The sequence below is a fragment of the Rhinatrema bivittatum genome, chromosome 19 (assembly GCF_901001135.1).
Source record: "Rhinatrema bivittatum chromosome 19, aRhiBiv1.1, whole genome shotgun sequence".
NCBI classification, from domain to species: domain Eukaryota; kingdom Metazoa; phylum Chordata; class Amphibia; order Gymnophiona; family Rhinatrematidae; genus Rhinatrema; species Rhinatrema bivittatum.
Genome location: NC_042633.1, coordinates 28,171,829 through 28,197,442, shown reverse-complemented (window position 1 = coordinate 28,197,442; position 25,614 = coordinate 28,171,829). Strand labels below are relative to the sequence as shown.

The window sequence follows — 25,614 nt, the reverse complement described above, 5'->3', positions numbered from 1 at the left end:
AGTAATACTGTTTTAAATTGAGGGCGAAGAAGAATTGTGTGCCGTTTGCTTTAAATTGATATCTTGAAAGTATTATGTCCTTTGTTTCTTTGCAAGATAATTCTTGTTTGTAAATTTTTAAATTCATAAAACTAAAAAAGCAAAAGAACTCCAGGGCTTATGAGATAAGGTGACAGCACTATCATCCGTTTCTACTGGTCTGATATACAGACCTTTGTCAGATGAAGACATTTCTAAAATTGCTATAGAAACATAGAAATGTTATGGCAGAAGACCAGCCACACCAGCCTTCCGATCCCTACCACTTCCTCAGAGATCCTCTGTGTTTCTCACATGGGGTTTTGAATTCAGATCCTGTTCTTGTCTCCACCACCTCAATGGAGAGGCTGTTCCATGCATTTACTACCCGCTCTGTGAAGAAATGGGGTCCATTTTCAGCCGCTGTGTGGCTGGACTAGTTAACTGGATAAACATAGTCGGCTAACTAGCAGGGTATAATCGCGCCGCTGAATATACCCAGCTATCTTAAAGTTAGCTGGTTATGTCTAACTGGCTAACATTAGGAGAGCCCTATGGCCTGACCAGAGTTAGCCGCATAGCTTAAAAATCGGAGCAGCGATGAGGTCATCTAAGAGCGCCATATCCTTTTCCCGCTGTGGCACCTTTAACTCCAGCGATGTCGGTTGGGCATCCGTGTGCCTGGAGGGAAGTCCCAAGGCAGCAGACCTGGCAGCATCCTGCCCCATCCGCGAGATCCGATGGGGCGTCGTCGGAGAGAGGAGTCCCGGCATTTCGTGGCATCGTAGGTGAGTGCGGTGGCCTGCAGGGACATCCCACAGGCTGCCAAATGTAACAGTACGCCCCCCCCCCCTCTCCAGTCTTCTGGGCTTGGGTTTCCTAGGAAATCTGTGAAAGTCCTGGACTAGTTGTGGGGGGGAGCCTAAAGTTTTCCTCCGGGCCTTAGTTTTTCCAGGCAGTAAAGAACTGCAGCTGGTTGCAAAGTCTTCGAGAGTCTAAGATTTCCTGGACTTCGAGTTGAGTAGCTTCCTTTGCCTCAACTTCAGTGTTGTGGAAGGGCGGTCTGCCTGGCCACGAGAGAACGGTAGGTTTCAAAAATGAGACGTGGAATCCGTCGTGGATCCTTAAGGAGTTTCTAAGCTACAGGGCCCAGCTGACCATCAGTAGGAAAGGGTTTGATGAACTGTGGAGCAAACTTCAGAGAGGGCATCTTGAGTCTCAGCTTTCTGGTACCAAGCCAGACTGAGTCTCCTGGGTGCAGCTGAGGTGCTGCTTCTTAGAACGTTCTGCCGCCTTGGCCAGCAGAAGGTGAATTTTAGTCCACAGTCCTTGAAGCTCCTGCCTCGTCAAGATAGGAAGCAGCCTGGGCACTCGAGGATAGCACCCAAAGACTATATAAGAGGGTGAAGATTCAGTGGAACTTCTTACATGATTGTTATGAGCAAACTCAGCCCATGGGAGGAGGAAAGCCCAGTTAGCTTGACGTAGATTCACATAAGCTCATAGGAAGGCCTTAAGATTTTGATTCTCCCCTATGGTTTGTCCGTTGCTCTGAGGGTGGTACGTGGAGGTGAAGTCCAGTGTGACTCTGAATTTTTGTCACAGGCCTTTCTAGTATCAGGGGGTGAACTGAACTCCTCCTTCTGAGAGGATGTGAAGGGATAATCCCATGCAGGAGAAAGATGTGCTGTTCAAGGAGTTTAGCTAGTTCAGGCGCAGAGGGGAGTCCAGGAAGGAGAATGAAATGCGCCATCTTAGAGAACCTGTCCACGACCACCCATATGGTGGTATTGCCACTTGAGAGGGGAAGGTCACAGACAACATTTGTGGCCACGTGGGTCCAGGGATCCATGGGGGCCAGCAGTGGCTGTAACAACCCTCCATGGGCGTGCCCTGACATTTTTATACATGCCGCATGTAGGACAGGACTGTATATAATGCTGAACGTCGGTCTCTATCTGTGGCCACCATGTACGTTATATCGCACACTATATAAAATATGCTTAAATCTACCCAACATGTTTGCATATCTAAAAGATATTTTCAATAAAGCCGGCTAAGTAGCAGGGAGGAGACCACGGTTCAAGTCCTGCTGTTGCTCCTTGTGACCTTGGGCAAGTCACTTTACCCTCCATTGCCTCAGGTACAAACTTAGATTGTAAATCCTCTGGGGATAGAGAAATACCTACAGTACCTGAATGTAAACCGGTGTGATCTCTCAATTGAGATCAAATGTTGGTATATAATAAATAAATAAATTTTAACACTTAGCCAGCTACCTTAGGTCTAGATTTATCAAAATGAAATAGTGCCCACGATAAAAAAAAAAAAGGGGGGGGGCATGGTGAGGTTATCACACATGCCATTGAGAGAGAGAAAGAGACAGACCAATATGTAACGTTACTATTTATAGCACTGTAAGAGGGGGTGGAATTTGGGGGGGGCAGTCTCGACGCATCAGAGAAGCATACAAAGGTTCGCTACACACACACCCCCAGCCAAATTCACACACCTCTCATCCACCAAAGATCGAGCCTTCTCGACAGCAGCGCCAACCATCTGGAATACCATGCCCCCCAGAGCTTAGACAAGAAGCTTGCACGCAGACATTCAGAAAGAAACTCAAGACTTGGCTATTTCTACAAGCCTTCCCTGATCTATTACCACCCCAACTGCTATAACTCGCCTTGGTCCGCCAGTCGACGTTCCCCATCCCTGACATGGCTTCTGACGTTATATTAATCAGTCCCGAGTTTTATGAACTACTACTATTTAGTCAGGAACATTTGATATTCTACAGCCCTGAGTATAGGATATTATTTATATATTTGATAATATTCAGTCCTGAGTACAAGTAATTATTATAGTCCTAAGTATATGACTAGATATTATTTATTTCTATGTTAGCCATGACTCTGGCTTTTCCTCCTCCCAGTTCAAGTGCCCCTGTTTTATTGTAACTTTTATTCACTTTTTCACTCTTCGCCTATTGTTCACGTTGATGTTAATGTTATTGCACCGCTGTTTATTGTAAACCGATACGATATGATTGGTATCATGAGTGTCGGTATAAAAAAGCCCTAAATAAATAAATATATAGAGGTACGAACAGCGACGTTAACATCTCTGAAGATTTTGTCATTTGTGTTGCGCCTGTCGCTCGCAGACGGCTGCGCCCTCTGTTGCTCACCTCTCTTCTGCCTGTTTTTGCACCATGGGGTAAGATGGCTGCCTCCGCTTCAGCACGCCGACCTCTCCGGCGTCCCAGGACCAGCATGGGCGATTGCGTTCACCATTTTCCTCCTGGGATCACCTAGGGCACGCGTGCGCGCTGGCCCTCCTTTTACGTGCGTCATGGCGGGAACCTCGGGGGTGTCCCCTCCGCATGACGTCACTACCTACGGATATTTAAACTCCTCTCACTAACCCTTCTACGAGTTAGCAAGGATTCCCTTCCTGCTGATTTTGCCTTGACACAGACACTCGCTACGCTGTACCTCTGCCTCGGACGACTTAGGTACCCGCTCCTCGGGGGCCTTGCCTTGCTCCGTACTACCCTTCGGGGTTGATTCACTTCCAGCTAGGATGCCTGGAGGTAACCGCTCCTCGGGAGCCTTGTCTCGTGCTGGACCTCCGCTCCTCGGAGGTTCCCCTTCAGCTCAGAGTGAGTACTCCTGCCTTTCTCTGTTCTCTCTCACCATTTACAGTTGGATTCACGGCGTACCCCGCTCTGCGAACCACTACCGGATCCTGCACTCTCTGGCCTACCATCTGTGAGGGATTCACGGCGTACCCCGCTCTGCGGACCAATACCGGATCCTTCCCAAGTCTGGTGAGAAGCCATCTCTGCATTGTCCACGCTGCAGAATACAGATGGCACATATCATCTGGGACCCCCCTCCTTCGCGCTGAGGCCCTTCACCCGCTCCTCGGGTGCCACTCTTCTCTTGCAGTACAATAAAGACTATCTATTTCCTCTGTGTCTGTCTACTGAGAGCCAGCCTATCGCTACAGGTCCCCACAGGGCAGAGCCCTGTGGGAGGAGCCATCTCTTGTTGCGACCAAGGGCCCACAATTCAAGACAAAACACAACATGGCCAAGTGCCAAACTCACCCTCTGTTGCAAGATTCAGGAATGTAGTAGCAAGTAAATTGTCAGAGGAATTGGCTGTCTTGTTTATTTCATCTCGGCCAAAGCTGTGGGAGCAAGTTACATGGGGGCGGAGACTCAAGAAGGTAAACCAGCGTTTACAGGAAGGGATCCACATATCTTACCCCTGGTTGTGGAAGATTGCCCTGGTCTTTTCTGGACCCAGATGGGGTACCACCTTTAACAATTCCTTGCAATTGGCTGTAAAGGACTGTTTTTCTGGGCGGTCGAGGGCCTGCATCTTTTGGGGGGAGCCATGAACAGTACATTGACTTTTGGGTCTGTGGCAGAGTATCCAAGCTTGTTGGTATGGGTTAAGGTCTGGATTTCTATATGCAGAGGTTTGTCAGAAAGTAGCTAGGGTCAGCTACTTTGGCTGTGGCGAGATCCCTGTGTCACATAAGGCCAACAGGCTAGGTGACCTGAGGGTAGGTATCCTGCTGGGCAATAGTGGGTACTTTCCCAGGGCTGCAGGTTTACAAGGAGGGGGGGAGGGGCAATGAAACATGTCTGTGCAATGCCTCAGGTACAGTGCGTTAAAAAAGCTGTGGCCTTTGACCCCCCCCCCCCCTTGTTGTGTTAGTGATATTATTAGGTTCTTGAATGTAAAAAGGAGTGTGAAGGTGCAGCAGTGGGGTGAGATATGCCTTCACATTATTCATATTAATCATTGGTACATGGATGATATTAACCCCCTTCTTGATGAACATCAATAATTCTCTTTCTGTTGCAGGCCACGTACCCTTTGCAAAAGTTAGCTGTAGCTTTGGCACCTCTCTCACCCAATATATTGAGTCAAATAGAGGCCCTGCATTTGTGTCAGTAGTTTTCGTGCATCTATTTGTGTATTGCTCCAGGGGGAGTGACCCATCTCAGTGCCTGATGGTACTGACTGACAAGGCCCTTGTACGATAACTTTCTTTCTTTCAGGACCACAGTGAAGATGATCCTCACTCTCCAGTACCTATCTTGCAGCATATTAAACAGATATGCTAGGACAAGGATACTTATTATTCCTCCTGAACTTTAAGTTTAACATAATGTATAACCTGCACCCTCCAAAGTTCGGATGAAGTACAACTAAAAGTGTGTACCTGTTCCACATGATAGACCCTCATTAAACCTATCCTGCTATATTTTACATATTCCCAATCACAGCTAAAATCACAAGATCTATGCACCTCTGCTACTAGAAATGACCAGTTTTGGTTTTCATAGTAATTTGGGCCTATATTATGACACTTGAATAGTACTTGTATTTTTTACGTATCTCAAGCCAATCAGTCCCTGACAGCTAGGTACAGTTAATGGTGCCTCTGCATTAGAATTTCATGCTTCTTTACTATTGCTGATGATCACATGTTTATTAATGTAGAAGGTCTTGGTCTATACCTGTGCAAGGTTGCTGATATTTCTGGATGTGATTTTATACAAATCCCCACACATGCATGTTCCTAATAAGCTCTCAATTCCAACTCCCAAACTTTTCCCCATGCCATTCAGGGTTAATATTTCTTTGCTGAAATTTGTTTGGATTCATCCTTATGTTCCTCCCAAGATGATCTTAAAGCCTGAAATTTTCCATGGACTCTCAGTTATTACTTATGATGGACATTAAGGAATGTGGGAGACACTCATGGTGATGCAAATCTTTTTAGAGGAGAGTTACCTCCTGCTAGTGGCTGCCTTAAGAACTGTACGCTGTCACTTAAATCATGGTAATCTCACCTTACATAATAGAAATTCAGATTATTGTTTACATTTTAGTTTTTATTATATTGGTGTTACATTACACGTTGTACTAATTGCTTTAACATTGGCTAAAGAAATTCATATCATTTTGCCTGGTTGAGTTTATGTTATTGTTTTCAGTAGTATGTTTTCATGTTTATGATTTACTTTTGTTTATGACATCATTATACTGATTAGGTATCATTGGTCATGCCAGTTCCTGTCAGTTCCCTTAGATACCACAAGGGAGTGTCAGGGATACCAAAGAGTTAAAGGGGATGGAACTGATTCCCTATGAGGGGAGGCTAAAGAGGTTAGAGCTCTTCAGCTTGGAGAAGAGATGGCTGAGGTGAGATATGACAGAGGACTATAAAATAATGAGTGGAGTGGAACGAGTAAACTTTAATCAGTTGTTTAATCTTTTGAAAATTACAAAGACCAGGGGACACACAATGAAGGTACTAGGTGATACACTTAAAACTAATAAGAGAAAATGTTTTACTCTATGCATAATTAATCTCTGTAATTCATTGCTAGAGGATGTGTTGAAAGCTATTAGTGTAGCTGCGTTTAAAAAAGGTTTGGACAAGTTCCTGGAGGAAAAGTCCATTAACAATTATTAAGGAGGAGTTGCAGAAATCCACTGATTATTCTTGGGATAAGCAGCTTAGAATCTCTCTACCCCTTGAGATCCTGCCAGGTACTTGTGACCTGGATTGGCCACTGTTGGACACAGGATGCTGGGCTTGATGGACCTTTGTTCTGACCCAGTATGGCAAGTCATATTCTTATGTTCTAAGAGTTGGATTCTTTCATGTATTCTCACATTAGAGTTACACATGAAGCTTTTGTCACGTAGAACATTGCAATGGTTTCTTCTCAGAGTGGATTCTTTCATCTATTCCTAGTTCAAATTCACACTTGAAGCTTTTATCAGATTTAAAATATTAAAATGGGTTCTCAATTGTGTGGATTCTTTCATGTATTCTTAGTTTATATTTACATATGAAGCTTTTATCACAGGCAGAACATTTAAATGGTTTCTCCCCAGTATGGATCATTTCATGTCTTCTTAACTCTGATTGACTCTTGAAGCTTTTATCACATTCAGAACATGTAAATGGTTTCTCACCAGTGTGAATTCTTTTATGTATTGTTATCTCAGATTGATACCTGAAATGTTTATCACATGCAGAACATTTAAATGGTTTCTCCCCAGTGTGAATTCTTTCATGTATTCTTAGTTCAGATTGATAACTGAAGCTTTTATGACATTTAGAACATTGCAGAGGTTTCTTTCCAGTGTGGATTCTTTCATGTATTTTTAATTTAAAATGATACCTGAAGCGTTTACCACATTCAGAACACTGAAATGGTTTGTCACCAGTGTGGATTCTTTCATGTATTGTTAGTTTATATTTACACATGAAGCTTTTACCACAGGCAGAACAGGTAAATGGTTTTTCTCCAGTGTGGCTTCGCTCATGTATTCTTAATTTAGATTTACACTTGAAGCTTTTATCACACACAGAGCATTTAAATGGCTTCTCCCCAGTATGGCTTCTTTCATGTATTGTTAATTCAGATTGATAACAGAAGCGTTTACTACATTCAGAGCATTGAAATGGCGTCTCCCCAGTATGGAATCTTTCATGTATTTTTAGTTTAGATTGATACCTGAACTTTTTGCCACATTCAGAGCACTGAAATGGATTCTCACCAGTGTGGCTTCTTTCATGTATTCTTAGTTTAGATTTACATATGAAGCTTTTACAACATTCAGAACAATTAAATGGTTTCTCCCCAGTGTGGATTCTTTCATGTATTCTGAGTTTAGGTTTACACATGAAACATTTATTGCATGCAGAACATTTAAATGGTTTCTCCCCAGTATGGATTCTTTCATGTATTGTTATTTCAGATTGATACCTGAAACATTTATCACATGCAGAACATTTAAATGGCTTCTCCCCTGTGTGGATTATTTCATGTTTTCTTAGTAGAGATTTATATCTGAAGCTTTTATCACATTCAGAACATTTAATGGGTTTTTCACCAGTGTGGACTCTCTCATGTATTCTTAGTTTAGATTTACTCATAAAGCTTTTATTACATGGAGAACATTTAAATGGCTTCTCCCCAGTGTGGATTCTTTCATGTATTCCTAGTTCATATTTACACTTGAACCTTTTATCACATGCAGAACATTTAAATCTTTTTTCCTGGGAGCAGTTTCTCTCAATGTGGATTTTTTCATGTATTCTTTGTTCCGATTTACACTTGAAGCTTTTATCACAAGCAGAGCATTGAAACGGCTTTTCCCCGGTGTGGATTCTTTCATGTATTCTTAGTTTATATTTACACTTGAAGCTTTTATCACATGCAGCACATTTAAATGGTTTCTCTCCAGAGTGGATTCTTGTGTGTATTCTTAGTTCAGATGGATACCTGAAGCTTTTCTCACATTTAGAACACTGAAATAATTTCTCTCCAGTGTGGATTGTTTTATGTATTCTTAGTTTTGATTTACACTTGAAGCTTTTATCGCATTCAGAACATTGGAATGGTTTCTCCCCAGTGTGGATTCTTTTATGAATGCTTAGTTTAGATTGATACCTGAAGCTTTTATCACATTCAGAACATTTAAATGCTTGCTCTCCCATGTGATTCATTTTATGCAGTTGTAAGCAGCATTTCAAACTGAATCCATCACCTGCTGGATAAAAAATGAGAGTATGGTCATTCATTTTACAGCTATGAAGGAGGACATATATGGGGAAATATCTTCATATGATTATTTAAAGACATTTGCTTGGCTAAGGCTGCATATGCCTCATAACAGGAAGTGTGATGCTTGTAGATAGCTGCAGCTGCAGAATAGCACATGAACAGAGGGGAATAGATCATGTCTGATCTCATCTTGCTGGTTCTGTGCATCTCATCCTCACCTCCATTTCCTGCAATGATTCCGTTCACTCTAATAACAGTCACTAACCAAAAACTCTGAAGCGCCCTGCTGGAGACTTGGGATTCATTCTGGACCTGATCCCCAAACCTCAGACCTGTCTGCTGAAAGCAACTGAATTCTCATGACTAAGTAATACAAATGTTCCTTTATGTGAACAGTTTGAAATACTCCAAAGCACACAGCAAGTATTTTATTATAGAGGAAGTTTCCGCTCACCATTCTTGGTATCAGGATTGCAGATCCCACCTCTAAGTCCTTTGGACCAGTTTCTCTCCCCTTCCTTGATTCCTGATGTTAGTTAGACAGAGCTTGGCCAAGTTATTTCACAAATGGGGTGGAAATCCCATACTGTCTTCCTTATCAGGTTATTTATGTTAATGGAATATTATCACCTGACTAGTGGTGCTCCCAGAGGTTGGGAGGGGAAGCAGGGATTAAATAAAATTAATGATGGCATAAGAATTGGCATGATTATTTATTATAATTACATTTGATGTTTGAATAAATAGTTAACAGCACTTTTCATAAATAATTAAGAACAATTAAAATGCAGTTTTAAAATAGTTGCAATTCATGGTTAAAGTGCACTTTAAATTTAAAAGGATTAATGTGCACATGTGCAAAGTGATGCACATGGGGAAAAGTAAACCACATTGTAGCTACATGATGTTAAGTTCCAAATTAGGAGTTACCACCCAGGAAAAGGATCTGGGCATCATAGTGGACAATACATTGACATTAATTGTATTTTATTACTGTTTTATATTATTTATGAACTGTCTGTTTTTACTCTTTTTTTTTTTTAGCTTCTAAGTTAAACTAAAACAGAAAAAAACCTTATTATATTTTATTACTTTTAAGATAATCAAAAAATAAAAATGATACAGACAAATTATGTATGTAATACTGTTCATCGCCTAGGCCTTTTGTGTTAGGCAATTAAAAAATCAAATAAATGTAAATTTAAATTATTGGCTCAGTGTGCTGCTGCAGTCAAAGAAGCAAACAGAATGTTAGGAATTATTAGGAAGGGAATGGTTAATAGAACAGAAAATGTCATAATGCCTCTGTATCACTCCATGGTGAGACCGCACCTTGAATACTGTGTACAATTCTGGTCGCCGCATATCAAAAAAGATATAATTGCGATGGAGAAGGTACAGAGAAGGGCTACCAAAATGATAAAGGGGATGGAACAGCTCCCCTATGAGGAAAGGCTAAAGCGGTTAGGGCTGTTCAGCCTGAAGAAGAGATGGCTGAGGGGGGATATTATAGAGGTCTATAAAATTGTGAATGGAATAGAACGGGTAAATGTAAATCGGTTATTTACTCTTTCAAAAAAATACAAAAATACTCTATGAAGTTAGTAAGTAGAACAGAGTGGCCGACTTGGAGGAGCTGAGGCAGACAGAGAGGTATATAGCGGAAACCTTCAGGGATGTAGTAGAGCGGTCCCAACTTCAGTCTAGCAGCCCTTGTGCTGCTTTGGAAAAAAAAGGTCATGTAGGAGGAGGCTGTCACTTTGATCTGTCAGGAAGTGATCCTGTAGCTAGGACCTGCTGTCCAGGTGATGCATTATCCTCTTGCAGCAAGGATGGGTCTCCAGAGATCAGTGGCCAAGAGGGAAGGATTAGGAAGACCACTTAGTGAGTGATTTGATCATTAGAAAAGTAGGTAGCTGAGTGGTTGGTGGGTGTGAGGATCGCTTGGTAATTTGCCTGTGTGTTGTGAAGGTAGCAGACTCACGCGCCACCTAGATAAGATTTTAAAGAGTGCTGGGGAGGAACTGGCTGTTGTGAAACATGGGGGTACTAATGATGTAAGAAAGTTCAGGAGGGAGGGTCTGGAGGCTAAATGTCAGCTCTTAGGTAGGAAACTGAAATCCAGAACCTCCAGGGTTGCATTCTCAGAAATGCTTCCTGTTCCATACACAGGATCTCAGAGGTAGGCAGAACTCCAGAATCTTAATACATGGATGAGACGATGGTGCAGGGAAGAGGGTTATAGATGTGTTAGGAACTCGGGAACATTCTGGGAAAGGGGAAGCCTATTCTAACGGGATGGGTTCCACCATAACCAGAGTGGAACCAGGCTGCTGGCACTAACTTTTAAAAAGGAGATAACACAGCCTGTAAACTAGAACGTGGAGGAAAGCTGACAGTCACTCAGCAGTGCATGGTGCAGAGAGAGCTATATTCAAAGGATACTGGTAAATGAAGTAAGTTACAATGTCCCGATAGAGAGGTGGTTGTAAAAGCTGAAAAACCCAGATGTATTTACATAAAGAGCACACAGATAAAAATTACTCCAAACCGCCTGTATCATCTGATATTAAGCAGGTTGTGGGTAAATATAAAAATAGAAATACAAATAAATCTACTTTAAAATGACTGTATGCAAATGTCAGAAGTCTGAAAAATTAAAGCTGGAGAGTTAGAATGCATGGCACTAAAGGAAGATAAAGACATAATAGGCATCTGAGACCTAGTAGAAGGAGGATAACCAATGGGACACTGTGATACCAGGGTACAAATTATATTAACATGACAGGGCAGATCGAATTGGTGGCGGGGCTTTATAGGTTAAGGATGGCATAGAGTCAAGCAGGATAAAAGTTTTGCAGGAGACAAACTGCACTCTGGAATCCTTATGGATACAAATTTCAAGGGTAAAAGGAAAGAGTATAGTAGTGGGGATATTTTATTGCCCACCTGGCAAGGATGAGGAAACAGACTGCAAAATGTTAACAGGCTAGTAAAATGGGCATCACAATGATAATGGGAGACTTCAATTTCCCGAATATTGACTGGGTAAATGTCACATCAGGAGGTAAAGTTCCTAGATGCCATCGATGACTGCTTCATGCAGCAGTTGGTCATGGAACTGATGAGAGGCAGAACTATATTAGATCTAGATCTCAGTAGAACATGGGACCTAGTGCAAGAGATAAAAATGGTGGATCCTCTTGGCAACAATGGGCATAATGTAATAGAATTTGGCATAATCACTGAAGGACAAATAATAAAGAAAATGACTGCAAAAGCATTTAACTATAAAAAGGAATATTATGATCAAATGGTGAATTTTATAAAAGAAATTGAAAGGAGAAATACAGAAGGTTAAAAGTTTGCAGGAGGCATGGACCCTGTTTAAAATTACTATCCTTGAGGCCCAGACAAAATGTATTCCATGCATTAAAAAAAAGTCCAAAGGAAAACCAAAAGACTGCCATCATGGTTTAATAGTGTGCTGAAAGAGGCAATTAAAGCCAAAAATGCATCATTAAAAAAATGGAAAGCAGACCCAAATGAGGAAAGAAGGGAAGAGCATAAGCAGTGGCAAGTTAGATGCGTGGCAATGAGATTACCAGTTTTACCAATTAGTCTACCAGTTCACCCAGTCCATGTACAGCTTGTGAAGACCCTCCTGGATCTTCAGCCTGAAGTTTCCCATTTCCCCCATTTCACTCAATTTCCTCCTGAAACAGCCTTTGCCTCCCACACCCCCTTCACTCTCTACCCAGTCTATGGCTGACTACTTCCATAGCAAGGGTCACAAAATTACTCAAGTTGTCAACCAGGTCAACTCTACCTCCCTCTCCCCTTCCTCTGACTCCTGCCACCCTCTCCTCCTTTTCTGAAATCACAGTGGAGGAAACTGCCATCTTCTCTCCTTCTCCAAACTCACTACTTGTTCCTCTGACCCCATTCCCCATCCCCAGTTCCTCAGCTCTATTTCCCCTGCAATCATCCCTTCCATCTGTCATATCTTCAATCTATCACTTTCCATTGCAACGATTCCTGCTGCCTTCAAACATGCTGTGATTACACCATCCCTCAAAAACTCTCACTGGTCTCTACCTGCCCTGCTAACATCCCATCTCCCTCCTCTCTTTCATATCCAAACTACTTAAACCTGCCTGTTGCTAATTTCTTTGTCTCCTGCAGTCATAGTGTTGGGTGACAGGGTAAATAACCATTCACCTCAGCTGTCTCGACTTTCTTTCATCTCAAGCCATTCTCCCTCTACATTCCACAGCAACAGCCCTTGCCAACCAAAGGCCTCTACTCGATCCTTATCCTCTTGACCTGTCCATTGCTTTTGACACTGTTGATCACCACCTTGGGTGGATCCTCCTCTACCACTGTCAATGGGTGGCCCTCGGGTCTCTGTCCTGTGGCATCTTTTCTTTTCCCTGTACACTGATTCCCTTGGTGCTCTCATCTTCTCCCGTGGCTTTCAGTACTATCTGTATTCTGATGATTGCCAGATTTACCGCTCTATGCCAGTGTTTGGATCTGCCCAGCACCAGTTTTAATCTAAACTATCTCACCTGCTCTATGCAGCTCCTCACGTGCACCTGTGATTGTCAGGTTTCCTCCTTCTTCAGATTCCTGGGGCTCCGTCTTGATGTCCCCTTCCTTAAATTGGATTAAAATGTCAGGTTTGATATTGGGGGAGCCTGTTATGGAGAAAAGTGGTTACAGTGAGGTCCATATTCAGAGGGGTTTGTCAAGGAAACTTTTCAGCCACTGGACAAAAACATTTAACATTAACGTTTAACCACGCAGCACCATTATTGAGTACTGCCTGGCTTAACACGTACTTGTGTTAAGTCAGGTTTGCCAAAGCAAAACGCTTACTGGGGCCCGATGTAATAACCTGTGGGTTAAAACTGTGCACCGAGACTCAGAGCACAGTTTCTTAATGCACAGGTTACAAATGTTTCTAAGCCTGAATGCAGTGGTATGCTAATGGTATGCTAATGGTATGCTAATGCAGCGGGAGTTAAAAGTGTGCTGAATGGAGAATGTGCGCACAAACCTGAGATAAAACTTATGCACAGCATAGACTGATTGCACAATTTAACTTAGGGGAACAGGGTACTCTCACATGTGATTTCTGTGTACAAAACATGATTTGTGTGCATAAAATATGATTTACGTGCACATAAATGCTTTCAGTGCAGAAAAATATTGCGCACACATAAATCATATGTATGTGCAGAAAACATGCTTTGTGTGCATCCGAAGAAAATAGGGAAAAGAATAAGCATTGGCAAGTTAGATGTAAAACATTGAAAAGTCAGGCTCAACAAGAATTTGAAAGCAAACTAGTCTTAGGAGTGTGCGTGTGTGTGTGAGAATGAGCATGTATGTGTGTGAGTGAAGATGTGAGTGTGCGTGTATGTGTGAGAATGAGCATGTATGTGTGTGAGTGAAGATGGGAGTGTGCGTGTGTGTGAGAGAGAACGTTTGTGCACAATCTCAGGATGACAGGAAATCAAAGGTTCCCAGGTATGGTAACTATTGCTAGGCCAAGGCTCCGTCCGACATCACAGGAAGGCCCTGCTGGAGACCCGGGATTCATTCTGGACCTGCGGCACCACCGTCCCCTCCAGCGCTTTCAGGTCAGACACACACCTGGCCTCGGCCCTCTTGGTGGTGGAGCTGGACTGCTTTTATCTAATTCTTTGCATTCCCATCTTATACTTTACTGAAATACAATCTGCTGCTCTGGACTTCCCTCACCTTTTACAAATCACTGCTCTTCCCCATCCTCCAGTTGAATCTTTCTGTGATTGCTCAGTGCCTGGGACTTCTCCTCTTCCGCGGGGTAACACTGGGGCATTCTCTTTAATCTCTTCCTCTGTTTCCTCACGCTCCTGGGCACACACTAGGGCAGGCCTTGCCTAACTTTCTTTGGATTTGGGGCAGTGGCTGGTGGTGAAGAGATGGGAGGATCCCCCTCTGATGTCTGCCACAGCTCCTTCAAGGTCCAGTTTACTAAGCCTCATTTCCCATTCTGGGTCTCGGGAGGGAGGGGCTGAAAGCTCTGTAAAATCAGGTCCTTAATTTTAATGACTGAGGGCCCCACCAGTCTCTCTCTTTCATATACCCCCCTCCCCATCACCCACCAGTCTCCCTCTGTCTCAGTTCCCCCCACCACCAAGTAACACCCCAGCCGGTCACATCCACCCTAAAGGTCAGCACCAGTCAATCACCCATTACCCACGAGTCTCGCGCTCTCAGGTCTGGTGAGATTGTGAGACCAGCAGGGGAGTTTTCATCCTGTATGGCCCAAACTCATAGAGCCACGCAGTGCAGACCAGCAGCTAAGCAGCAGCTGCATTAGGACATGAAAATCCCAGGCACCATGGTGAGATTTCTGGGGGTCCTGGCCCCCTGGCACTTGGGATTGTCAAGCTCTGCACTAGGGGACCAATGTACTAAGTGCCTCACTGGCTAAATGAAGCCACACTGCCCTCACTGGACATGATCCCACCCCCATCTCCACACCCACCATCCCTGGCAATGACAGGACTCAACCCCATGACAGTGCAGGATGAAGGGCCTTGCAGCCTGATGCCCTCCTCTCTGCCTGGGATCCCCCCCCCCCCCCCCCCCCCCCAATCAGGCAGATTAATCCATCTGAAGAAGGGAAACAGACTCTGGGAGCAAGAGAGGGGTTAACATCCTCTTGCCCCTCCGGTGCCAAAATACAAAATGGCTGATCTTATTAACGGTGTCCAGGAGGAATCGGATACTCACCTGTTACAGGAGGGGGAATCTCCGATTCAGGAGGGTCCATGGAGGGCAGATCTTCCTCTTGTTTAACGCTCAGTGAGAACACAGACGTTACGATCGGAAGGCCTGGGATGAGAAAATAGACCTGTGTGATACACTCACCCAGGACCTGCTAATGTTATATTAGGAAATGGATATGATGTGAAAATGCAGAGCCCTTTAAATCCAGAACATTTACTTACTAATGGGGGGGTCCTTCATGGTTTCTTTTCCCTCCCGCTCACAGCATTGAGTGAAATATTTCTCATCTTCCTTTTTAATCTTGAATATTACATCAGGATTAAGAATTGAATAACCTGCCAATAAAGACAGCAAAATGACATTTCACATTTGTACTTGTTTGTGTTTCCTGTTCTGATGGAGCAGTGTGAGTGGGTATATCTTTGAGTGTCCAAAATTGAGAAAGTGGTTCACATTCTACTCACTTCATTTCTTGATAAAACCCTGGTTTTACAGCCTAAACAATCCGGATAGCCAAAGGTTTCAGCACTGAAACTGCCTCAACCGCTTTGCAATTGGATATCACTCAGCTTAGACAGAGGGAAAGCAGTACTCATAGTGTTTCTGGATAAGAGTGCTGCCTTCAACACCAGTGACTATCAGTTACTTCTTAATCATCTTCATGATATAGGTGTCAGAAAGCTAGCATTAAGCTGGTTTAAATATTTTCTGGAGGAAAGATAAACCAAGTCATCTGAAATAGCGATGCTTCAAGTCCCAGACTCCTCAGCTGTGGAGTCCTGCAGGGCTCAGTGCTATTCAATTTATAGCATATGCCGACGACATTCAGGTAGTTGCATCTACTGATTTGAAAGCCGCTAACCCATTGGCCGATTTTAACGACTGTCTCATTGTAGTGGCTCAATGGTTAAAGATTTCCAAGCTTAAAGTCAAGCCTAGTAAGTCTGAAGCCTTGTGATTCATTGGGAAAAGCCACTCCAATATGGATGGTACCAGTATCCCGGTCAATGAAGTATCCACCACTCTGAGTAAAAGGCTAGACAGAGATCTTAAATTCTCAGCCCACGTCCCATTTGATTCAATCCTCGTACTTTTATCTAAGTTTTATTCAAAGATTACATCCTTTCCTTGAACCTCATGACCTCAAAACTCTTGTACATACTCATATCTGTAAACCGATGTAAACCGAGTTGATTTGATTTGTATCAAGAAAGTCGGTATATAAAAGCCTTTAAATAAATAAATAAATAAATATCTAATTGCAAAACGGTCAAGGCAATTTCAGTGCTGACTTGATTATTGTAATGCTCTTTTTCATGATCTTTCTAAAACATGCATTCGAAGACTTCATTTAGCTCAGAATACTGCAGCTAAAGTCATTTCCGGAAAACGTAAATGTGATCGTGTTATTCCACTCCTGAAGGAGCCTCATTGGCTGCCGGTTTCTGCTCATATCACTTTCAAAATTGCTAGCTCACCATTCAAACCTTCTTAGACATGGCTCACCACCTTGCAAATGTAATCAAGCCTTGCTATCCAAATTGAACCCTTCGTTCCATTCATCAAGAATTACTTACGGTCCCCTCACACAAAGAGATTATGCTTGAATCTACCAGAGAGAGTTGTTTCATGGTCTTAGCTCCTAGCATCTGGAATTCTCTACCTCTACGTGTGCAGCTAGCGAAGGAGTACAGGAAATTTAGGGAATCTCTTAAAGATTTACGTATTGCTCAGTCATATCATATTTAACTCTTGCTATTTCATTTATCAATATTTACGTTTAATTACAGTTTATTTTTATTACTCTTTCATATTATTTTTACCTTAGGATTATATCTTGTTTTATTTTGATTATTTTATCAGCTGCTTTATGTCTAGCTTCTTATAACTTTAGATTTTTTACACTGATTTGATTTTACTTTGCCTGATTTTACATTCACATTTTAGTTTTATTTTACTGTATTATTTAGCCCATTATTAATTGTACATCGCTTTGATTTACTGTAGTAAGAAATAGGGATTAATCAAGTAAATAAATAAAAATAATAAGAGAGAAGACAACGGCTTCTTTCCCTATCAACGTGGAAATACAAAATAGCACTGGCTGACCTTAGTGAAGGCGTCCAGGAGGAATCGGATACTCGCCTGTTACAGGAGGGGGAATCTCTGATTCAGGAGGGTCCATGAAGGGCAGATCTTCCTCTTGTTTAACGCTCAGTGAGAACACAGACGTTACGATGGGAAGGCCTGGGATGAGAAAACAAACCTGGCTAGAAGGAGTCACCCAGGACCTGCTAATGTTATGTTAGGAACGGGATTTTAGGTCTCCAAATGTTTGATATTAATGCCCCGTCTCCTGTGATGTGAAAATGCAAAGCCTTTTAAATGCAGAACATTTACTTACTAATGGGGGGGTCCTTCATGGTTTCTTTTCCCTCCCACTCACAGCGTTGAGTGAAATATTTCTCATCTTCCTTTTTAATCTTGAATATTACATCAGGATTAAGAATTGAATAACCTGCCAATAAACACAGCAAAATGACATTTCACATTTGTACTTGTTTGTGTTTCCTGTTCTGATGGAGCAGTGTGAGTGGGTATATCTTTGAGTGTTCATTTGCCTGATAAAGCTTAGGAAGAAGAGACGGTTGCAGCCACTTAAGATTAATAACCTTAGAGGATTTCTGGTACAGTCACGTCTATTCATGACTCTAACAGGTGAAGGCATTGCCGGTGCCCTCTTAGAGAGGTGGAGTCCCAGCTTCTTATAGGCCCGTTTGAGAAGGAAACGCCAAGATAAGCGAGAGAGAGGACATTGTATGTGACCCATGACATTTTGTTATCACCTGGGGGGGGGGGGGAGGGGTGTTACATGATGGACAGTAAAATTATGTGAGGCAGTAGTGGGAGGTGTTGGTCTGGGTCCTCCCTCCACTGCAGACCAAATTTTTCTAGATTGCTGTGATTGGGAAGATAATTATGTTTGCTTGTGGAGTTAGATACCTTTTTATATGAGCCACTAAGGACTTTGGCTTACGCAGCATGGCAGACTGTCCTTGAATCCTGCAACAGTTTACCTAGGCTTGCCCAGAATCCTGCCGCGCAGTTGATTTCTGGCCTGTCAGTGCGGGAGCATAGTTCCCCTGTGTTGGTTGGCCTGTACATGCAAGAACTGAATATAGACGTTGCTACAACTTACTTTCTCATCCCCACCCCCCCCCCTCTCCTGGATGTGATGCGCTTATTAAAAGATACGATCCTGGTGGAGCTTTACGCTCTCCCCAGCAGTTCCAAGCATCCGTCAGGTTACCTGCCGTTGTACTTTTCCAGTTGCGGTGCCCGCTGCAAGGAATAAGTTACCCGAGGCCTAACAGTTTATCACCTGTTTAAAAACGTTTAAAATTCAGCTAAAAACACCTCTTTTTCAGGAAGCATGTTTGAAATACTACGGCTTTGCTGGCTGCTGTTTGAATACTTTTTTTGTTCTGTATTATTGGAATTTTAAAAGTTTTGAACATCTTTAAGTGTTTATGACGAGTGCTTGTATAAGGTCTTAAGGAATTGTGCCATGTTCTATTACTTTCTTTTAGCTATGTTTTGGTATTCTGAATTTTTAGTGTGAATGTCCTTTATGTGAGTCGCTTAGGGATTTTAAACACGCCGAAACACATTCACGTTCACTCTCTCAAACACACACCCTTCACATATACAAAGCACTCTGCAAAATACTGGATATGTAAGAGAACAGAGCTCTTTTCATGCTGTCATCTACAGGAGAGCCGATCTCACAGAGACCATAACACAAAGATTTATTTATTTTTTTTTTTTTACAAAGACATTGTAATAAGGGGGTGGGGGGAGTCATAGAAATTCTAGAGCCGTGGGCCAAAGTCACGGATGTAGCCCCCACGCCTCTGTTATTCCTACCCAGTGAACTCTGACGTGAATAGAGAGGCCAATTTTCACCTTCATGCCCCTTCAGTAATGCACCATGGCTTGTGTTAGGAGACCCTTCCACATCACCTCCCATCACAACACAAAAACAGTAGGCTATTTGCTGTCTGTGGATGCAGCTATGCCAGATATACTTTCCCACTCAGAATTTGAACATAACCTCTCCGAGGATAAGGCTGAGCAACAAATGCTGTAACAATTACTAGAGACATGTGGGTTTGTGGGTGAGAAAGTAAGGGTACATGTCTGCGTGTGTCTGAAATGCTTCTATGTGAGAGAGTATGTGTGTGAAAGTCACTGGGTGCATTTCAGAGTCTGCATGCACCCCCTCTACCCTGCTGATCTCAGGGGGAGCAGAACTCAAACCTTCCCTTGTAGGTAAAGATCTTTGCCCTGTGCTGTGAGGAGGGGAGGCTGCAGGAGCTGCACAGGGAAAAGTTTCCCTTTAAGTGCGGGTGTCCTGTATACAGGGGGAGAGAGAAGAATCTCTTACCGGATCAGAGAGCAGGGCAGACATTTCCCTCTGAATTCTGCAGCTGCGGGGAGGGATTCAGGCTGGAGATGTCCCTGTTCCTGCTCAGAAGCTGAGAAAGATGAATAGGAGAGGAGGGGGTGCGGCTGATTCCTGGGAGTCTCAGATAAAGTCTGCTGATCTCAGGGGGAGCAGAACTCAAACCTTCCCTTGTAGGTAAAGATCTTTGCCCTGTGCTGTGAGGAGGGGAGGCTGCAGGAGCTGCACAGGAAAAGTTTCCCTTTAAGTGCGGGTGTCCTGTATACAGGGGGAGAGAGAAGAATCTCTTACCGGATCAGAGAGCAGGGCAGACATTTCCCACTGAATTCTGCAGCTGCGGGGAGGGATTCAGGCTGGAGATTTCCCTGTTCCAGCTCAGAGGCTGAGAAAGATGAATAGGAGAGGAGGGGGCGCAGCTGATTCCTGGGAGTCTCAGATAAAGTCTGCTGATCTCAGGGGGAGCAGAACTCAAACCTTCCCTTGTAGGTAAAGATCTTTGCCCTGTGCTGTGAGGATGGGAGGCTGCAGGAGCTGCACAGGGAAAAGGTTCCCTTTAAGTGCGGGTGTCCTGTATACAGGGGGAGAGAGAAGAATCTCTTACCGGATCAGAGAGCAGGGCAGACATTTCCCTCTGAATTCTGCAGCTGCGGGGAGGGATTCAGGCTGGAGATTTCCCTGTCCCTGCTCAGAGGCTGAGAAAGATGAACAGGAGAGGAGGGGGCCGGGCTGATTCCTGGGGGTCTCAGATATGGAGGGGACGTGCTTGCAGGGCTTTCTAGTTTTGGGGAGACAAAGTTCCTGTTCGTCTGCTGTTTGAAGCTCAGTACACAATGGAGGAAGAGAAGGAAGAGCCCCTGGCTGTATGGAGCATGCGCAAAGCTCTCCCGCTGAGACCAGACTGGGGGGATCCTGCCTGCTTAAGGTGGATCGGAATGGAGAGAGGCAGGGAATAGTTTTACCTAATCCTGAGCTGCTCTCCTCATCTTTTCTGTCCCAGTCAAGAGATGGGAATAAAGGGGGCAGATTTGCTTCTATATGTAAAGATTTTATTCTACCCGTCAAATGCTTGGTTCAACAAACAAATCCATAAGGGGATAGCTTTTTATTGGACAGTAGGTTTCTTGACTTGCTTTCTCTTCCTCCAGGTCAGCATTCAAATGAGCAAAAGAAGACATTAGCAGGAGATATAAAGTAATGTGGCTGCCATAAGTGAATCTTACAAGGAAGGGGGAGGGAAAGGTGCCGAGCAGTATAATTTCATGGTGCCCAGGGTTCATGTGGAGACAACCAGCAGATGCTGCTACTGTCGGTTCCCTCTGCATACCCGGATCAGTCCAGACTCCTGGGTATGGCCTCCCCTCCAGCAGATGGAGGTGCCACCTACAGTCCGTCAGTATTTCTCTGTCTCCAGCAGATGGTGGAGGTGCAAATTCCTACAGTCTGTGACAGATAGAAAAAGATAGAAGAAGTGAAGCTTCCTAAGCCTCCCAGGGGGTAGTCAGGGCCTGGTGGGGCTATCCCCCCTGGTATTTGAGGCCATTGAGCAGAGGGTCGGGGACCCTGTATGCTTGCCCTGTTTGACAGCGGCCGGGGTGATACCAGGGATCCTGGCTCACTCGCCCTGAGGGGAGCAGGACCAGGTGTCAGTTTTGGAGCTTTAAAGGTTTGAAGTTTAAAAAAAGGAACAAAAGCAGAAAAGACTCAGAGAATTCTTTTGCCTTCAGGTAGGAGCTGTGATTGCCGAACTGGGACTGCTTCTCTGTTCCCCCAGCACTGTCCTTCTGCCGCCGTTGGTTTTATTATTTCCTCCAGGTAGCTTCGGCTTTCATTTTTGAGTTCCTTCAGGACCCTAGGATGCATACCATCCGGTCCAGGTGACTTGCTACTCTTTAGTTTGTCAATCTGGCCTACTACATCTTCCAGGTTCACAGTGATCTCGTTCAGTTCGTCTGAGTCATCACCCCTGAAAACCATCTCCGGAACTGGTATCTCCCCAACATCCTCATTAGTAAACACGGAGGCAAAGAATTCATTTAGTCTTTCTGCAATGGCCTTATCTTCCCTAAGAGCCCCTTTAACCCCTCGGTCATCTAATGGTCCAACCGACTCCCTCACAGGTTTCTTACTTTGGATATATTTTTAAAAGTTTTTATTATGAGTTTTTGCCTCTATGGCCAACTTCATTTCAAATTCTCTCTTCGCCTGTCTTATCAATGTTTTACACTTAGCTTGACAATGCTTATGCTTTATCCATGTGAGAGGAGGGGATGTATATGGGGGAGTGCAAAGGCACAATACAAGGAGAGGCATGGGAGGTGCCTTGTGTGAAAGAAAACTAGAGGTAGTGATAATGGATTTGTGTGTGAGAGCTAGAGGTATGATAGGGGATGGGGGGCTAGTGTGTGAGAACCATAAGGGGTGATGGGGGAGCATGTATTATAGTGAGCAAAAGGAAGCTATTGGGGGGAGGGAAGCGTGAATCAGAAAGTGTGATGGGGAGAACTATGAGAAAATAATTTGAGGTAATGGAGTCAAAGCAAGGATGATGGGGTGAAGGAAACAAACTGGAGGGGATGAGAGGATGAGGTGAGTAAAATGAAATGGGTGTGAGAGGGTGATAAAGTCAATGTGGGGAGGATAGAGAATGGTGTGGGAGGGGGTGGCTGTTGGGGGAGATGGGAGCCAGATGGGGGAGCAACCCAGTGAGGGGGAGAGAAGCAATGGAGGGAAGTGAAGGGCTGAGACAGAGAAATGGAGGGTATAAGATGAAGGATAGGAATGAGGGATGAAATCCAGGTGTGAAAGGATAGAGACATTAATGTGATGCTGATGTAAGAGATTTAGAGCAGAGAAGAAAGAAATGAAAAAAGATGTTGGGAGAGGAGGACGTGATGAAGATAGGAGAGGAAAAGGTTAAATGGAAAGGAGAACCTGGAAAAGGAGTTAGGAAAAAGAGACAAATGAAAAGTAAATCCCATCCAGATAACAAAGGTAGAAAAAAGCATTTTATTTTCAGTCTACTTACTTTAATAAGTAGCACAGTGAACTAGGAGCTGTATGGCTCCTACAGCAAACTGGGTTCTCTGTAGGCTGAAGATGGCCTTTCTTGGATCAGTGTAGAGGAGCTTTATATACGGCATACACCTTTCCTCTGTTTTTATGTTTTATATTTTATCTCTGTTTTTAAGGTTCATTTTTATATTTTTATGAATATAAACCTTTTTGTAAACCACCAAGAGCCGTGAGTAGGTGGTATATTTATATTTATTTATTTATTTTTAGTTTTTTTATACCGATTTTCCTGCATAAAATGCATATCAAACCGGTTTACAATGAAACAGAATAAGCAGGAAGTAAAATTCCTTAGTCTAATACATTTAAACGTCAATAATGAAATAATTTTATAAGTTTATATAAGTTGTCTAAATAAATAAATGTAAGTATTATCCAAAAACATTATACATGAACTGTTGAAACCACATAGATCCCATCAGATGTGAATAAAGGTCTGAAGAAAGGACCTCTGTGGTTTCAAAAGCTCATGCACAATAATTTGTCTGCTGATCTAGTAAAAGATTTCATAATCTGCCTAGAATCCCAGTATTAAGTTATTGCATGTGCTATAGAAAATGCATTTTTGGTCATATGGAGAGAGGGCATGGAGGACTAAATGTATTTGTGAAAAGAAGGCGTGGCTCACTACGTGAAGCAAAGCTGGAGAGAGCCCATCACTGATTGTCTAAGAATAAACCAGTCCAGTCTGTCCCCTTGGATCTTCCAGCATGGTCCGGACCCACTTCTTAAGCAGAAGCTCAGTTACACCAGAGTCCTATGGTTTCACAGGACCATTCTTGGGGGAGGGGAGAGGTTGATCATGATTGTTGAATTTACTTATCAAAATCTCAGGGGCAGACTGTATGGACCCAAGTCCCATGCCCCCTCCTCTATCTGCCCTTTTCATCCTTCTCCCTCATCTTTCAACCTCTTCACTTTATATTCATTTCTTCCTTTCTCTTCCTTTTCAACTCCTTCCCCTCCTCCCCTGTGGCAAACAGACAGGAGAGCAAAGGCAGTGGTTGACGCTCCTAACCTCCTGCTGCCAGCTCCTCTCTCTCCCTTGCAGATCGGCTTTTGAACTGCAGGAGAGCAGGAGGAGAAAGTTAGACGTGCCAGCTCTGCTCTCTTGCGGGCTGAGGAGGAGAAGGAGCACAACAGCGGATCTCCATAACGTGTACCATCTGAAGGGCGGCCCATCCAAAAAAAGGCAGGGGTGATGATGGGGGCGGGGGAGATGAGAGAGAGAGAGAGGGGAGTACCTAAAACTCCCAGGCCGAGTCTGTCTGGAGCCACTGCTAGTAGAGCTCTAGATATATGGCCAGGGATGAGTGAGGGTGGGAGGGGAGAGTGCACAGGAGGAGGATGAGATTGAGAGTGAGAAGAAAAGAAAATAGGTAGGAGATAGATAGATGGAGATTAGAGATTGTGAGAGGAGGTGGAAGAGTGTTAGAGATGATAAGACTTCTATCCCATTTCTTTCTCTCATACCCAGCTTTTTCTCTTTTCCAATTGTGTTTTATAAAATTCATTCTATTTATTTATAGACTTATAAATTCAGTGAGATCACAATTTGCTTTGTACTGCTATTTTATTTTTCCCTTTCATTGTTCCACTGTTCTCTCCCCTCCCCCCCGCTTAACAAGTTTATTATAAAGCACTGTTGCACATGTTTGTTAACAAGTTTATTGTAAAGTTTATTGTTTATTGTAAATGTTTATTGTAAAGCACTGTTGCACATGTTTGTTCTAGTTGGCACAGCTGCACTGTTTCTGTTAACTGTGAACCGATGTGAGGTTACTAAACAAATGTTGGTATATAAAGACTGCAAATAAATAAATAATGAATGAATGAATGACGACTAAGATGGGGAGAGGTAGAGGTGTTGGACAGCAGAAAGAGGGGTGGAAAAGAGCAAGCATTTTGGATTAGCCGTTTTTAAGTGTAAATTTAAAAAAAATAAAATGAGATTATTGGCACGAGAGGTGGCTCTGGGTTCATACACCGCAGGCCAAAGATGAAGCTTCCTGTGATGCCATGGAGATGGTGTCAGCGGGCTGGCAGGGTCCTAAGGGAAGACGTCAGTGGCAGCAGGTTCCTGACTTGTCACTCATATCTCAGACCCCAGCCAGCGATGCCAATTCCAACTTGCAGAACTGTGAAAAGTCTCCCAAATGGGTAAAAAGTAGCTAAACCCACAGTAAGAATAACTGAACATGTGAAGCAGTGATTTTTTTTTTTTTTTTTAATGATTCAACGTTCATTACCTTTAAAATCTGCTAATTTCCCAGATCTGCCATGTCCTCTTATTGTTAGCAGCCTGAGCAACAATACAAAAATGTATAGTAAATAGTTTTTAATAAAAAACGAACAATCTAGATAATCTGCTGCCACAGAGGCTGCAATCCCTCTGCGACATCCAGAGAAAACAAATTAGCAATCGCTAGGCACGGGAATGAAAGGTAGAAGCAGGGAAGCGAGGTTGAGCCTGGTCCAGATGATCAGTTTGTCCCGGAAAGAGCCCTGGAGGACGCAGAAATTCTCCCAGGTGCTAGCAGCACAGCACAAATATGTATAATAATAAAACCGAACTCTCTCCTAGTCTTTTCTTCTTCCTTCTGCTGCTGTCAGTCTTTCATAGCACTGGAGTCAATAAAGTTGCAGCTCCTGCTTTTTTTTG

The 25,614-nt window shown here is 43.4% G+C and overlaps 2 protein-coding genes across 5 annotated transcripts in view; both read right to left on the bottom strand.

Annotated features, from left to right (window-relative positions):
* The window catches only part of LOC115080181 (zinc finger protein 665-like), a 172,387-nt gene that overhangs the window by 59,759 nt on the left and 87,014 nt on the right, over positions 1-25,614 (bottom strand). The window lies entirely within an intron of this gene.
* Positions 6,589-20,739, bottom strand: LOC115080185 (zinc finger protein 260-like). The gene is made up of 8 exons (XM_029584300.1): positions 20,172-20,739; positions 19,863-20,138; positions 17,820-17,933; positions 17,561-17,662; positions 15,637-15,750; positions 15,419-15,520; positions 13,201-13,329; positions 6,589-8,615 (listed from the first exon to the last, which is right to left on the bottom strand). Exons 3-8 carry the CDS (start codon positions 17,836-17,838, stop codon positions 6,847-6,849), a joined length of 2,235 nt encoding a protein of 744 aa, XP_029440160.1. The 5' UTR covers positions 17,839-17,933; positions 19,863-20,138; positions 20,172-20,739; the 3' UTR covers positions 6,589-6,846.

Bases quoted from the DNA above. Each gene is read 5' to 3' on its own strand.
- LOC115080185 (XM_029584300.1), bottom strand. The intron at 13,330-15,418 runs GTGAGTATCCGA...TCTCCATAACAG, and splicing joins GATTCCCCCTCCTGTAACAG to GCTCCCCCAATATCAAACCT. The intron at 8,616-13,200 runs GTGAGATAGTTT...TTTTTTATCCAG, and splicing joins TGAGGAGCTGCATAGAGCAG to CAGGTGATGGATTCAGTTTG.